The sequence below is a fragment of the Halichoerus grypus genome, chromosome 10 (assembly GCF_964656455.1).
Source record: "Halichoerus grypus chromosome 10, mHalGry1.hap1.1, whole genome shotgun sequence".
NCBI lineage: Eukaryota > Metazoa > Chordata > Mammalia > Carnivora > Phocidae > Halichoerus > Halichoerus grypus.
In genome coordinates, this window is record NC_135721.1 from 25,476,633 (window position 1) to 25,493,844 (window position 17,212).

General features: G+C 37.2%; 1 protein-coding gene across 4 annotated transcripts in view; it reads left to right on the plus strand.

The window, feature by feature from the left end:
* Positions 1-17,212, plus strand: part of SLC30A6 (solute carrier family 30 member 6) — a 39,561-nt gene that overhangs the window by 17,981 nt on the left and 4,368 nt on the right. For 2 of the 4 annotated variants that reach the window (XM_036119120.2, XM_036119122.2), the window contains exons 6-13: positions 1,715-1,795; positions 2,383-2,418; positions 3,143-3,237; positions 5,189-5,237; positions 5,780-5,899; positions 8,900-9,002; positions 9,919-9,966; positions 10,957-11,025. In XM_036119120.2, coding sequence (XP_035975013.1) covers positions 1,715-1,795; positions 2,383-2,418; positions 3,143-3,237; positions 5,189-5,237; positions 5,780-5,899; positions 8,900-9,002; positions 9,919-9,966; positions 10,957-11,025 — 601 coding nt within the window. Of the gene's footprint in view, positions 1-1,714; positions 1,796-2,382; positions 2,419-3,142; positions 3,238-5,188; positions 5,238-5,779; positions 5,900-8,899; positions 9,003-9,918; positions 9,967-10,956; positions 11,026-17,212 lie in introns of those variants that run through there. The other 2 variants (XM_078056149.1, XM_036119121.2) reach the window with 2 other exon arrangements.

Consider the following 17,212-nt stretch of genomic DNA (forward strand, 5'->3'; position numbering starts at 1 on the left):
CTCAATCCCAGGACACTGGGATCATGACCTGAGCCAAAGGCAGGCGCTTAACGACTGAGCCACCCAGGTGCCCCTAACTATGATAGTTTTGAAATAAATCTTGACACCTGGCGGTGTAAATCTTCCAGCTTTGTTCTTCTTCAGATTATCTTTGCTTTCCTTCACTTTTTGCATTTCAATATGCACTTTAATATCAGTTTATCAATTTTCACAAATAACTTTGCTTCATTTACATACTGTTTTATACTCTTTTATAACTCACTCCTTTCACTTACATCTTTCCATGTCAATAAATACATTTCTGTTATATATTTTTTAAAGATTTATTTATTCATTTGAAAGAGAGAGAAAGAGCATGCACGCGAGTTGGGGAAGGGGCAGAGGGAGAGAATTTCCAAGCTGGCTCTGCACTGAGCACAGAGCCCAATGCAGAGCTCAGTCTCACAACCCATGAGATCATGACCTGAGCCAAAACCAGGAGTTGGAGGCTTACTGACTACACCACCCAGGCACCCCAATTTCTGTTATATTTTTAATAGTATGTTCTGTTGTTGATTCCAACCTTTTTTTCCCTTTACAAACAGCAATGTGATGAGCATCCTTAATTATTTTATTATCTTTTCTGAAGATATGTAATTCCTTGAGAAATTTCAAGCATTTATACATACCACAAATATTGAATGCCATTAAATTATGTGTTGTGGGAAAAACTAAGATGAATAAGGCTACAGCCCCTGGCCTCCAGCTGACAGTTTAGGATTATAAGACATAAACATTATTAACTACAGTTATGTGTAGCAGTGAGAGACAGTATAATAAGTGGTTAAAATCATGAACTCTGGAGCTAGAGTGCCTAAGTTTGGAAACCTGACGCCTCCACTTGCTAGCTATATGACTCTAAACAGTTACTTTTCCTTTTTGTGTGTCAAGTTCTTTATCTATTCTTTTTTTAAAAAGTGGATAAAGTAACCTTCCTGAGGTGTTGGGAAGTTTAGAATAGATAATATAGGGGCGCCTGGGTGGCTAAGTTGGTTAAGCATCTGATTTAGGCTCAGGTCATGATCTCAGGGTCCTGGGGTCAAGCCCTGCCTCAGGCTCCACACTCTCTCCTACTACCCCTCCCTCCGCTCGTGCTCTCTCTCTCTCTCTCAAATAAAATCTTTAAAAAAGATAATATGTTAAGCACTTAGACCAATGTCTAACACAAGATGGGTCAATCAAGTGTTAGCTGTTATTATGATAACAATTATTTCTAGAAAAATAAAAGCCATAAGTGGATCCTGGAATAGATGTTGTACAGATAGGCACTCTTTTTCTTAATCTGTGATGTTCTTTGTTTATCTTCATTCTAGAAAATCTGTAGTCTGTCTGAACACTGTTTGGCTTATGGTAGGCACATATGAAAATTGAGTGAGTCAGTGGGGCACCTGGGTGGCTCAGTCGTTAAGCATCTGCCTTCGGCTCAGGTCATGATCCCAGGGTCCTGGGATCGAGCCCTGCATCAGGGTCCCTGCTCTGCAGGAGGCCTGCTTCTCCCTCTCCCACTCCCCCTGCTTGTGTTCCCTCTCTTGCTGTGTCTCTCTCTGTCAAATAAATAAATAAAATCTTTAAAAAAAAAAAAAAGAAAGAAAATTGAGTGAGTAAATAAATGAATGAAAATGTGTTCTGGAGATACTGGTTTATGAATTGTGCTGATCTAATTTTCTGATTTCAGATTTGAAAGATTAGAAGTCTTAGCTGTGTTTGCCTCCACAGTCTTGGCACAGTTGGGAGCTCTCTTTATATTAAAAGAAAGGTACGTTTGTCTGCAATGTTCATGTCATTGTAAATTCCAGCTCTTCCACCTTCGGGGACACGAAAGAATCCATTGAGACACTGGATTGGTTTGAAGATGAAATCAAGATGAATAGTGCTGGAGTTTTGATAGTATGGCTTCCTCATGTTTCAGACTTTTCTCCCTTCTTTTATTACTTTATTTTGATGCTACTAAATCCTGGGCAGGTATGAAAGAAAGGGCTTCAGTCAGACATGTTTTAATGCTGAGTTACAAACCCACTGAAACAGGTTTTGTAGAGAAGATTGGTATTACATATTAAGGATAATTTGTAAGTCTCCTTGCCTGATCACTGCTAATAATGAACAGTTGGATATCATATTAAAAGATTTTGTTCAGGACACCTGGCTCGCTCAGTCAGAAGAGCGTGCAACTCTTGATCTTGGGGTCTTGAGTTTGAGCCCCATGTTGGATATAGAAATTACTTAAATAAATTAATTAATTTAAAAAAAGATTTTGTTCACTTATTGAATTAATTCTGTATTTAATAAGGCTTTTTAATTTCATAATTTGTAGAACTAATTTGGTACATTATTTCTTTCTTTTAGTGCAGAACGCTTTTTGGAGCAGCCTGAGATACACACGTGAGATTTTGCTTTTGACATAACATATAATTTACTATTATGTTTGATTCCCAGTTATTAAGTGGTATATTAGGAATAGTGGTTACTTTGGCCAATGTCAGAGTTCAGAGTGTGGCAATATACATTTCACTGATATTTCACAAACAAAATTCCCAAATCCCAAGACAACTTCTCACCCTTAATTATTCCCAAGCCCTTATGTTTTTATATTACACCAGAAGGCCTTTGTACTCTGGCTTTAGGTCCCTCATTATTTCCAGGCCTTGGTCAACACACTAAACTAGCCCCATTGATCGCCTATAATTTAAAATTTGATGCCCAAAATCTTTTAGTAGCACCTTTAGAAAAGATAGAATTGTTATTATCTACTACATATAGTTGCCAAATATATGGACTTTACCTATTTTGATCAGTTTAATTCAGGATATTCTGACCTGTCTAGTATACTATAAACCAAACATTATTGCATATATATGGATTTATAACAGCAGATACCTGTAAGAAGATACTGTTAATGCTAAGAGTCAGTTTTGGTCCTATGTAAGATGGAGCAGTAGACAGGCAATGGATTATGGAGCCCGAAAGCAAGTTCAGAGTGTGGCTCTGCAAATCCCAAACCACTGAAGCAGACCACTCTGCCTTCCCATCTCTTTGTCTGCATGCTGAAATTGCATATTGGTATTACCAAGAAAAATATAATGGTGAATGTTGTTATTCTTTCTAGGGGAAGATTATTAGTTGGTACTTTTGTGGCTCTTTCCTTCAACTTGTTCACGATGCTTTCTATTCGGAATAAACCTTTTGCTTATGTCTCTGAAGGTATGATTTTTATTTACCATTAATAAAAAATCCAGTTAATCTCTCATAAAAACAAGTCTTGTGTTTATTTCATTAACTCATAAATCAACAAAGAAGCTTATTCTGAAGAGAAGAGAGAACTATCCTAGAGGTTCTCAGGTCTTCTCTAAGTAGAGAATTATAAAACAAAATCTAATTATTTCAAGCTTTAAAATAACATATTACTTAAAAACAGTCAGAACTGACTTACGTATTAAATTATATATGATGAAAAATTACATTTGCCAAATAATATGAATGGAATTTTAGATGTATAACCTACCTACAAAAAGTCTATTGCAGGCATTTTAGAAGCATCATTATACTTCAAATAGTTCATGTGCTCTTTGCAAATAATTATATTCTGTTAGCTAAGTTCCCAGGAACTTCTCTCTGTCAGTGGTGGATGGGCATATATTTGTAAAGTAGCATATATGTTTTGAAATACTCATTTATTTTCAAGTCTTTAAAAATTCAGACTGATACTTCACTTCAGTGGTCAAAATTATTGTCATTTGTCAGTCATTTCCATGTTCTGGAATCCCACTAACTCACAAAGTGTTAATCATTAATTGTTGGAGAAGTGAGATAAAAACAAAAGTGGACTGTGTGCACAGACCCACACTTTGAAGCAAAGATAGGAGAGGGTCTTTTTAGGTCTCACTGACTTGAACACTAGGACAGTCAAGAGAAGAAAGCTCTCTGAATTGCCCATTCAAATTTAAACAACTTCATGAATATTATGAAGCATGAGTTGTATTTGTATGAATTAGAGTTTAAGAATTCCTGCATGAACTAGAAAATTAAATAGTGGTATTTGCAATGTCCAGAATTATTTTGAAAAAAAGTATAAATTATTAAAATAATATAATGTTCACTCTAGAAATTTTAAGAAGGTATGTTTTAGAAATGATCAGAAAGATACAAGTTTTCCTTTTACAAATAATGCTACAATCTGCTTTTTTATATCAAGTATTTTGTATGCATCTGAGTCTTCTTTAGGATAAATTCCCAGAGAAGAAATTGTAAATGGGTTGGAAATATAATATTTTTTAAGTCATTGATGTATATTGTGCCAGACTTATTTCCAGAAAGGTTATCTAGTTTGTATTTTCATTAGCTGGATATTAAAGTTCCCAGAAGCATTAATATTTGTAACATTAGTTGAAATTTGAATGGAAAATAATTCTGAGCACTTTCTGTCTGCCAGGCACTGTGCTAAATTCTTTATGTAGATTAACCCATTTAATTCTCCCTAAACCACATGAGGTAAATAATTTTATTATTCTTATTTTATGCCAAGGCACTGAGATATAAAATCACTTGCCCCAGGCGACACATCTAGCTAAGGTAGAGCTAGGTTTTAAGCCAGGTATTCTGGCATCAGAGTCTACTCTTAACTGCTCTACTATATGGCTTTTGTATAAAGCTTGCCAATCTTTTTTACATCATGTTACACATTAAAAAGTGAATATTTCTGTAACCTTGAGATCAGTGTAAGAGGATGCTTGAGCCTGGAGACTACTGGTTCAGAGATAGTAACTGGCAGATGTCTGCATGTAGCCAAATCCCCACTTGTCCTGTCTGAGAGCTGAGGGAATTAATTGGTTTGCCCATAACGCATTCTCAGCACACTGGTTAGGAAGTTCTGCTTTACATTTAAAGAGCCTTTAAAACTTAAAATTAGTAGTAACAGTGGCATATGTAAGCTCACTAATTCCTTCAGGTCAATGATATAAATAGTTGAAACTGCTTTTCCTTTATTATCTTGAAGGCATAAAAGAGGGAAGAGGTCTAGATTTGAATAGCATGTCATTTTGTAAAATGTGATACAGTCATGCCAAACTTATTTTTTTTTTAATTAAGGAAATCAAGTATTTCTGGTAGTGCTTTATTTTTCTATATAAGTAATTTAAGTGTTTTCTTCTTAAAGCTGCTAGTACGAGTTGGCTTCAAGAGCATGTTGCAGATCTTAGTCGAAGGTAAGATCTTATGTATGGGGTTTCATGATATACATAATTTCGGAGGAATGCACAAGAAATCCATCTGTCATGGGAACTTACAGTATTCATTGCTGAAGTTACTACATGAATCTTACAGATCAGACTCTTCTTCTCCTTTTACTTTTTCTTGCTTTTAACTGATGATATAAGAAACCTTTATGAGTGAGAGAGCTTTGTTTCCAAATCCTCTTTGCTTTCTATAAAAGACATATGATGCTAAAATAACAAGTTATCGGGGTACCTGGGTGGCTCACTTGGTTAAGCGACTGCCTTCAGCTCGGGTCATGTTCCCAGGGTCCTGGGATTGAGCCCCACATCTGGCTCCCGGCTCAGCTGGGAGCCTGCTTCTCCCTCTCTACCTGCTACTCTGCCTGCTTGTGCTCTCTCTCTCTCTGTCAAATAAATAAATAAAAATTCTTTTAAAAATTAAAAAATTTAAAAAAAATAAAAGTTATCTTTTACAAGATTTTCATCAATATTACATTGAGTTCTGCTAATGAATACTCTTTGTTTCTTCATAGCTTGTGTGGAATTATTCCAGGACTTAGCAGTATCTTCCTTCCCCGAATGAATCCATTTGTTTTGATTGATCTTGCTGGAGCATTTGCTCTTTGTATTACATATATGCTAATTGAAATTAAGTAAGTATTTTTTATTGCTGTCAAGTGGTTTCCATTTTTGGGGGCCTGACTTTTAAAGGCATCTGTGGGATGGATAAGGATTAAGCTTAGAGCATGTTTGCTTATGGCCTGTGCAACTTTGGTCAAGTCTTATCCTTAAGTGTCTTCATCTGAAAAATTAAGGAGGTTGGATTCAATACATATTTTTTGTCATAGTCTATAATTCAGACTGGAAAACTGTTCAAATTCCCTACTGCTGACCTGGGGAGTGAAACAGAGATGTCAGTGAAAGAGAGATAAGCCATGGCTGCTGTTGCTGAGAGAAGGCAGAGGAAGTAGGTGTGAAATAATTTTTTAAAAGGCAAACCTTTTAGGGAATATACTTTATAGCTGCTTTAAGCTTAGCGTTTTATGACATACGATTCTTTCACTACCTACCCTTCAAACATTAGTGTTTACTAAGATCTGTCCTTAATTATTCTTTTTCCTCTTTTGCGTACTCCCCTGGGAGGTTACATTCAATTACTTGTTTTTATTTACCCCCTCTAGATTTCCCACGCCTTTATTTCTAGTCCAGATGTCTGTTGAATTCCAACAGGCGTATCTTCCTGACTTCTGTTCACATTTCCAGCCGCTGAACCTATTTCCGCATCCCCAAAGCTGTTTGTTCTTGTATCTCCCATCTGTTCTGTTGCACTGTTGTTTTGAACTGTGTTCAAACATACATAACATAAAACTAAAATTTTAACCAATTTTAAGCACACGTTCAGTGACATTAAGTAACTTCACATCATTGTGTAACTATCACCATTGTCCACCTCCAGAACTTTTTTTTATCTTCCCTACCTGAAACTCAGTACCCATTAAATAGTATCTCCCCCTCTTCCCTGCCCCAGCCTCTGGCAACCACTCTTCTACTTTCTGTCCCTATGAATTTGACGAAGAACTTCCTATAAATGAAATCAGACGATATTTGTCCTTTTGTGCCTGGTTTATTTCACTAAGCATAATGTTTTCAAGATTCGTCCATGTTGTAATATGTGTCAGAATTTTCTTCCTTTTTAAGGTTGAATAATATTCCATTGTACATATACAACACATTTTGCCGACTTATCCATTGATGGATATTTGGATTGTTTCCATCTTTTGGCCATTGTGAATAGTGCTGCTGTGAACATGGGTGTACAAGTATCTGTGTGAGTCCCTGCTTTCAGTTCTTGTGGGCATATACCCAGAAGTAGAATTGCTGGATTATATGATAATTCAGTGTTTAATTTTTTTTAGGAGCTCCAGTGCATTCTTAAATAAACTACTTCTCCCTCCTCCCCTCTTGCCCCTCCCCAAGCCAGTTCTAATTGGTCACCTAGTGTTGTGTTTGTTTTTTTTAAGTTTTTATAGTCACCATGCTGTACATTGCATCCTCAGAACTTATGTATCTCATAACTGCAAGTTTGTATCTTTTGACCAACTTCACCCATTTCTTCCCCCTCCTCACCCCCTGCATCTGACAGCCACCAAACTGTTCTGTTTCTTATGAGTTTTGATTTTTAGATGGCACATATAAGGGAGCTCGTAAGAGTATTCATCTTTCTCCATCATGTTATTGTAAATGCATGCTTTCCTTCCTGTTTTGGCTGAATAATATTCCAGTGTGTGTATGTCTGTGGGTGTGTGTATCTCACACTTTTTATCCCTTCATCTGTCAGTGGATACTTTGGTTGTTTCCATGTCTTGGCTACTGTAAATAACAGTCTTGTCAGCTAGTCTGATTGCATCTTTCTTTTTAATTTGTCTCCTCCTTCCCATTCCCCTTGCTGCTGCCGATATTGAGGCCTTATCATTTCCTTGGTCTAATTAGAATAGTCTTCTGGTCTTCTATCGTTCTCACACATCTCTAGTTACCTTCCATTTTGCTACTAGCCTCATCATTCAAAATTGCAAGTCTGACCATAATATTTTCCTGTTTCAAAATCTTCCTCTTTGCCTATTTAAGAAAATAAAAGTTGTTAGCATGATAAAGCCCCTGCCACCCTTACTGGCCATCCAGCCACGTGTACTTACCTGCTCATGGTTTTAGTGCTGTATCAGGACTTTCATGCCCTTGCGCATGCTGCTTTCCCTGACTGTGATATCTTCCTCCCATTGGCTCACTCATCTTGGAAGAGTCAGCTCAGATGTCACCTTTTTATATTGAGCCCTTCTGGATTATCCCTTCCTCAGGAGGCTTGTTGCTCACTCCTCTATGCATCCATGATACCCTGTAGGAATTCTCCTTTGTTCCCAAATTGATTTATTTTCTTTACATGGGTATCTCCTGCTATTTCAAAGGTAGGGACCATGTCTTACCTCATGTTTCTGTTCTCAACGTGTGGGGAAAAAGTATAAAAAAAGAGGCATAAACAGCTTGTAAACATGGGCATTTTGGACTGTCTTCTTAATAGAACAGCCTGAACTGCTGATGAGTGTTGCACTTTAGTGGCCAGTGTTCCTCTAATGAACTCCTGTGGAATCTCACATTGTGTAATTCCTAGGGAATTTCAAAAATTCTTAGTAGTAATAATTGGAAATGTGTTTACAGGAAAATTGCCAGAATCACTGATAAAGTACATTGGTCTTCTCTGTATCGGAAATTACTAGTTGAAGGTTTTTATTTGTTGCAACAAGTGAATATATGTGAAATCTTTCTACCTGGCAAGTAGATTGAGAGTACATAGTGGGAAAATATTCACATTTTTTTCTTCACCATCTTAACATAATTATTTAACATACTGCTTAAAAAAATTATCATTTTCCACTGAACTTTGGCAAGAAAGGATTCTGAAAATGTTTTGTTGTTGTTTTTTGTTTGGTTGGTTTTTTTCTTTTTTTTTTTTTTTTTTTTGGAGACATTCCCGTTACCAGTAGTGGCCAGTATTGATAGAACAGTCCTGTTGCTTTAGATAATTAATTTTTTGGAAGATTGAATTGCACGTAGCCCAGTGAGGCATACATTTAAGATTTAGAATTGTTTTTTCCTTTTAGTAATTTTTTTGCTGTAGACACTGCTTCTGCCATAGCCATTGCTCTGATGACGTTTGGCACTATGTATCCCATGAGCGTGTACAGTGGCAAAGTATTACTCCAGGTAAGGGTCTTCTTCCAATACACATGCTTAATATTAGCCATGGTTTTCTACCAGATTATAAAATTATATGTACTCTTCTACCAGATTGTGAAATTTTTAGCTACTGGAAGTTCCCATCAGAAATGAAGTCAAACAGTAGTCTCTGAAGTCTGTATATAGTAAGAAGCAGATGAAATTCTGTTGGCCCATGAAATAGGCACAGATCTTCCCATATTTATAAGACAAAATCATAAGCTAAAAATATCTTGCTTTTAATGTCTCAAGTGAAAACAGTGTTAATTAGTTTAACAGTGTTAATTAGAAATTTTTTTTGCATATTGATTTTCCCCCAATAAATGTGCTTTGTCTATTTTGTAATCTGGTTGTGAATTATTTTCTTATTTCCTGTCCTTGAATTAGTGAGACTTTTAAATTTCAAACTTAAAATTAAAAATGACAAATTACTATGTATTTCAACAGTAGGATAACACCTGTAGACAAGCACCTGAATACAAAGGTAGCTTCCCAGGGATGAATGTGTTTGTAAACACTGCTTTTCCTTCTGTCTTACCCTCATGTCTTTTCTAAAACTTAGGGGTACTAGCTGCAGCTCCAGAAGCAGTAATAACAGTAAGATAATAATTGTATAGTGCTATGCCATATACAGAAGATTTTTAGTTGGTGGTTTGATTCTTGAAGGGTTCTTTGGGTCTAGAGATAATGCTGCTTTGTGAGATGAAAAGTAATATGGGTTGATTCTTGGTATTGCCCCACTAGTGGAGCCAACTGAAACCTCTCTTCCCTAAATCATGTTGGGCACATGTTCTACAAAGCCAAGTCTGGTATAAGCCAACCTGTTAGTGTTAGGACCACTACGCAAAAAAAATATTTTTTTATCTCCCTGGGTTATTCATATTTTATTTTATTTTTTCTCCAGACAACACCACCCCATGTTATTGGTCAGTTGGACAAACTTATCAGAGAGGTAAGGAGGAATAGTAAATAAAATAATTTTAATTTATAATTAGAGGATGGAAAGAGTGGGTGCAAGTAATATTTTATTCAGCCCTACCTAGATTTTATTTTAGGAGAGTTTGTGTTGTTTATAATAACACAGTAGGAGATACAACACAGTGACAGAAGTACAAAAATTTGAGGAATTGCTCAGTCTGGAAGCTTGAAGTAAATGTGGAAGGCAAGGTCATGGTCTAGAGACCATACTACTAGCTATGTAAATGCTACGGTTTTTATGAGTCTGTATTCAAACCCAGGATTTTGATTAAGTCAAAGGCCACTTACATATTGATTGATCGCTTCACCATGTAACATACTGATCTGTGAGTTTAGATTTTGTTTTTTATAAATATCCACCTCTTTACTAATGAAGGAATAGATAATCAAATTATTTGGATTTTGAGAGTATTTCAAACTATTGGTTGTTGGTATCACAAAGGACACTTTTACCAATATAGCTGGCTGCTTTCTCCGCTAGTAAGCCTCTGTCATTGTACCAGTGGGCCATACACGATATATCTGGTCTTGGAATTTCCTTTTGGCCCACATTCAAATAACAGCCTGTGTTGTGCAGAAACTTGGTAAAAGGGAATACAGAGAAAGCAATGATAGAGGAGACCCCTCAAAAGGGAGAAAAATCTTAATACCACAAGTGCTGGATATAAATATATGATATATTGACAAAATGAAAAGAACCATACACTGCTGAACAAGGTGGTGCTGGGGGTAGGTGGTAAAGACCTGATTTTGAAGGGATTGGGCCAGACAAGAAACAGAATACAAGGTCTTGGCTCACTACCGAACAAGTAGAAATGATGTCTTGAGTGGTCTGGGACTTCTCTTGGCTAATGAGTGTCCTAATGCAGGGTTTGGCCATGTCATTTCTAGGCTTAGATCAAGTCCATAATGTGACTGTGTTGGATATGTCAAATACAAACCCTATTTCTTTGTTTTTGATTAGGTATCTACCCTGGATGGAGTTTTAGAAGTTCGAAATGAGCATTTTTGGACCCTAGGTTTTGGCTCACTGGTATGTTTTCCATATTAATTTAGATAATTTACAACATAGTTTATAATTTTTAAAACTAAAAAAAGCATTTCTTTTAATTTTTTATAGAGTCTTTGATTACCATTTCTGTTCAGTAGAGTCTAAAATGTAGATGGATTCAGTAACTTAATTGAGATTAATTGAAGGATATTTTTCTTTTTTTTTTTTTTCCTTTCAAACTGCTGTTAATGATCTTAATACTGGGTTGTCCAGATAAGACAAATTTATAATCACACATTTCTGAATATGAAAATATCCAAAAAGTAAATAGTACAATTTTTTTTTAATTGCAGTTCTGCTTTTGGAGATTTTGCTGAATATGTTCAAGAGTTACAATAACACAACTTGCTTCAGCATAAAATTCCATATTTTTTATATTAACCTTAAAAATAAACCAGTTATTTTACTAGCAAAAATGGGTTTATTTGGGAATAGCAGAGAATTCCAATTTGGGACAAGCAAGCTACAGCAAAACCATAGGCAAGTCTGGAGAACAAAAGAGGGGAATGCTTTTTTATAAAGGAAAGGGGGAAGTGGAAAGGACTGTTATAACTGAAAAATCCAGTGGAGGAAACTGGGAGTTCCAAGTGTAGTGGCTCTCATTGCTGAGCTGTGACAGTCTCTAATTGGCTGGGCTGTTGTGGGGGAAGAAAGAAAGTCTCCTTTCTCCTGCTGATGTAATAAAGTAGTAGCTAAAGTAGTATGGACTCGACCTCTCTTCCTGTTGAGTGTGCAGTTGACTAGGGGCAGTAGGGCCTCAAAGGCCCTCCCTTGGCCTCCCGACTCCCATTTTAGTAAGGTTTCCTTTTATTAATTTTCACAAATCCACTTTGGACCTATTACCAGAGAGACTGTTATGGCATGGTTTCATTCCTGTGTCAGGAATGATGAGGAAAACACAGAAAAGTACTCAGAAAAAACTTTTTTTAATCACCATAATCCTTTCATGTAGAGAAACCTGCCATGACATCTTCTTATTTATACTCATATATTTACTCTCCTTAGAAAATGAGATCATGCTGTTTATAATTTGCTCTTTTCACATAATATATCATGAACAGTTTTTCTATGTCACTAAATATTACTGTTCTGGTCAGTTTTGTTTTTTTTTTCTCTTAAATGTGACTTGAGTTTTGCCTAAATGCCCAAAGGTTTTTGTTTTGTTTTTTTTTTAGTCCGTAATTTCACTAGACTATGTCTTGGTGTTGGTCTTTCTGGGTTAGTTACTCCAGGTATGCAGTATATTCTTTCAATAATTTTATTTCAAAAAAAAAAAATTAACTTTCAGGGAAGTTTCCTTTAATTATTAATATTTATTTTGTTCTCTTTCTTTATTGTCTTCTCTGGTAACTCCTATTATAAGCATGTTGGATCTTTGCCTTTCTTTCATATTTGTTACTTTCTTTCAGTTTCTTACTCTTCATTTCCTTTGATTTTTAAAACTTTCCTTCTCTTCACCTTTTATTTCTCTTATAGTAGACCTGTATGTTTATTTGCTTTTGTATTCCTTCTAGTTTGGTCTTCATTTCTGAAGTGATTGTTTTTTCTTGTATTTCTCACTGTCATCTCATTTCTGAGGTTTTCTTTATTTTTTTTTTTAAGTAGGTGCCACGCTCAGAGTGGAGCCCAATGCAGGGCTTGAACTCACGACCCTGAGATCAAGACCTGAACTGAAATCAAGAGTTGTATGCTTAACTGACTGAGCCACCCAGGCACACACATTTCTGAGGTCTTCTAGTGCTGATTTATGTTGTTCTTGTTTCATGTCTTTCAGCTTGTTTTGAAAAAGTAGGTTATAGTTCTTACTCGTTTTGTAGGTAAATCTTTCTGGCGATCTTTTATAATCTGTTCTCTTTTTTTCTTATACTAACTTTGTGTGCGATTTGGATTCAGTTCTTTTCTGTTGCTCCTTTTTATGCAAAATTGTATTCCTGAACTTTATTTTTTTATTTAAATTCAGTTAGCCAACATATACTACATCATTAGTTTAAGATGTAGTGTTCAGTGATTCCTCAGTTGCATATAACACCCAGTGCTCATCACCACACATGCCCTCCTCAATGTCCATCACCTGGTTACCCCATCCCCCCACCCACCTCCCCTTTCTACAACCCTCAGTTTGTTTCCCAGAGTCAAGAGTCTCTCATGGTTTGTCTCCCTCTCTGATTTCTTCCTGTTCAGTTTTCCCTCCCTTCCCCTATGATCCTCTGAGCTATTTCTTATGTTCCACGTATGAGTGAAACCATATGATGATTGTCTTTCTCTGACTGACTTATTTCACTTAGCATAGTACCCTCCATTCCATCCACGTCGATGTAAATGGTAGGTATTCATCCTTTCTGATGGCTGAACTTTAAAATAAGGAGTGGTTTAGGGTAGTGTGTTTGAATTTATGGTTCTAAAGCTCCCTCTTTTGATGAGTCTGTGAAGTGAAAATACTTTCTCCTGGTTCTTTTCCTCCCATTTGTATTTGAACTTCTTTATCTTTTGTTTCTACTGTGTTGCTTAGTTTGGATTCTTTGTCTTTTGTTTCTGCTGTGTTGCTCAATTTGGGTTCATAGACTCAGACACAATTGTTCTTAACGTGGTGCTTTATAATAGAAGGGAGCTTTGCTTGGTTACTTTGCGGGGCTCACAGGGCTTAGGCTGCTCCATCTCTTCTTATCGCAGACTCAGTGTACTCATCCACTATTGAAACGTGTAGAACCCCTCCCAGTTTCCCAGCTGCCTTTCTCAAATTTGTTGTCCTAGATTTCCATTAAGTACAGGTTAGCTGCTTTGAGGTTTTTAGGTCAGTTGGATATCCTGTCACTTCCTCCTCCACAGATGCTGATACCTTGCAGGTCTTACACCTTGTGATTAGGGTTCCTTAGGGAACCATGTTATCTAGTTTTTTTATAGATGTTGTCCATAGGTTTTTGGACTTAATATCTTAGTTTCTCTGTTTTTCTGGAGATATTTGGGGCATTTCAAAAAAGTGCCACTACCACTGCTATCTTTCAGGAATCCCAAAATAATTTTTAATGGCTGCAATTTTACATTATATGAATATGCCATCATTTATTTAATCAGTCCCCAATGGACAAAGTGGTATTCCATTTTTCCCATATAAAAATTGCTGGGATGGGGCGCTTGGGTTGCTCAGTCATTAAGGGTCTGCCTTCGGCTCAGGTCATGGTCCCAGGGTCCTGGGATCGAGCCCCGCGTTGGGCTCCCAGCTCAGCGGGAAGCCTGCTTCTCCCTCTCCCACTCCCCCTGCTTGTGTTCCCTCTCTCTCTGTGTCTCTCTCTGTCAAATAAATAAATAAAATCTTTTAAAAAAAATTAAAATTAAAAAAAAGCTGGGATGAACATTTTTGTGGAATAATCTTTGCACAAACTTGTGATTATTCCTTAAGATTAATTTTTAGAAGTTGTTTTTGTGAGTCAAAGGATATTCATATTGGGGTGCCTGGCTGGCTCAGTTGGTAGAGTATGCGACTCTTGATCTTGGGGTTGTGGGTGCGAGCCCCAGTTTGGGTGTAGAGATTACTTAAAAAGAAAATCTTTTTTAAAAAAGGGACATTCACATTTTTTTTTATAGCTTTTGATATAGCCAATCACTTTCCAAAAATGGCTATACCAATTTACATTCCTGAAGGAATGTAGTTCATTTTTTTAAAGATTTATTTATTTCTTTGAGAGGGAGGTAGTAGCCCTGACACGGGGCTTGCTCTCACAATTCTGAGATCACAACCTGATCCAAAACCAAGAATCAGAGGCTCAACTAACTGCACCACCCAGGCACCCCCGAATGTAGTTCATTTTCTTTTCTTTTTTTTTTTTAAAGATTTTATTTATTTGAGAGAGAGAGAATGAGAGACAGAGAGCACGAGAGGGAAGAGGGTCAGAGGGAGAAGCAGACCCCCAGCTGAGCAGGGAGCCCGATGTGGGACTCGATCCCGGGACTCCAGGATCATGACCTGAGCCGAAGGCAGTCGCTTAACCAACTGAGCCACCCAGGCGCCCCTGTAGTTCATTTTCAATTATTCTTTTAATTTTACTAATCTTAATAAATAGTAGATAAGTGTTTCTTTAGTTGGGTAGCTTATAAACACAAAGAATGCAGTCACCCAGCTGTTCAGAACGTGGCCATCTAACCCTGCACCCATGTAGTGCCTAATTAAGACCAAGGACAAAATAAAACAAGCTTTTGAGATGCCAAGAATAGTTGTCACAAAAGCCATAAATTAATGCGAACACCATAGTCACAGCGGACTTTGTTCAAGCTCCTGCACAGAAATGGTTTTCACTTATTTTAATTGCTTTAATTTCCATAGCCGACTGAAAGAGGTTACAGTGTCAGGGCGCCTGGGTGGCTCAGTCGTTAAGCGTCTGCCTTCGGCTCAGGTCATGATCCCGGGGTCCTGGGATCGAGCCCCGCATCGGGCTCCCTGCTCGGCAGGAGGCCTGCTTCTCCCTCTCCCACTCCCCCCTGCTGTGTTCCCTCTCTCACTGTGTCTCTTGCTGTCAAATAAATAAATAAAATCTTTAGAAAAAAAGAAAGAAAGAGGTTACAGTGTCTTTTATAGTTTTGTCTAGTGATGACTGTGAGATGGTAGTTGCCAAGAAAAGGGAGAAATCAAAGATGACTTCATTTCTAGACGTGGCTTGTCTTACATAAAAATAACAGACTAGAAGTCAACTTCAAGCATTATATTTTCTCCATCTTATGATTGACAGTAACTCACTACTGCTAAAGTCTTGGATTCAGACACATTGCAACTAAACCAACTACTTGGCAAATTTATGTGCAGTTTATTCTTTGGTATAATTTTTTCTCGTTTGAAAATCTGAGTTTATCTAGAAATCAACATTACATATCTGCTGGATTTTTTTTTTTTTTTTTTAAGAGAAAGTTGGGAGGGGAGGGCCAGAGGGAGAAGGAGAGAATCCTAAGCAGGTTCCATGCTCAGCACAGCGCCTGATGCGGGCTTCGATCTCATGGCCCTGAGATCATGACCTGAGCCAAAACCAAGAGTTGGACACTTAACTGACTGAGCCACCCAGTTGCCTGTCTGCTGGGCATTTTATTTAATTTTATTTACTATATATTTTTACTTAAGTTTTATTATTATGCAAATAGTACCTGATTCTTAGAAAAATTAAAACTTACAACTAAGTCCAAGAGAAGAGAATAAAAACCTTTAATAATTCTACCCTGTAGAGATAAGTGCTATTACTCTTAGCTATTTTTCTGTCTCTGTGTGTTTTAAACAAAATAGGATCCTTGTTGTACCTACTGTTTTATTATCTACTTTAAAATCATAATGTAGGGTGCCTGGGTGGCTCAGTTGGTTAAGCGACTGCCTTCAGCTCAGTCATGATCCTGGAGTCCCGGGATTGAGTCCCGCATCGGGCTCCCTGCTCAGCAGGGAGTCTGCTTCTCCCTCTGACCCTCCCCCCTCTCATGCTCTCTCTATCTCATTCTCTCTCTCAAATAAATAAATGAAATATTAAAAAAAAAAAAAAAACCATAACGTAGGGGGCACCTGAGTGGCTCAGTTGGTTAAGCCTCTGCCTTCGGCTCAGGTCATGATCCCAGGGTCCTGGGATCAAGCCCCACATTGGGCTCCCTGCTGAGCGGGAAGTCTGCTTCTCCCTCTACCCTTCCCTCCTGCTCATGCTTTCTCTCTCTCAAATAAATAAAATCTTAAAAATATATGTAAAAATAAAAACATAATGTATGATAAATGTCTTTTCACTAAAGGGACTTCTAGCCATCATTGTAATGCCTGGGGTTCTCTGTCCTCTTAGTATACCAGGCTAGAAACCTTGAGGTCATCTTGGATTAGTCAGTCCATCTCCCTCATCCACTACATCCCGTTGGGTATCAAGTCCCCGCACATCTAACCCATGGGATATTATCAACCCATCTGTCCCTCTCTGATCCCACTATATTTGTCCTGTCTCAGCCCTCTTCATTTCTAACCTAGACTTGCAGTCATTTCCAACCTAGACTTGCAGTCATTTCCTACCTAATTACCAGTCATTCAGACCTATAATTTTTCTGAACTTTGATTATTTTACTTCTGCTTGATTCTTGCTATTCAAACTCATCATGATTTTGAGAGTCCTCTGCTAGCCTTTCTTTTAACCTTACTGCCTGCTTATCTTTCTTTCCTTCTATA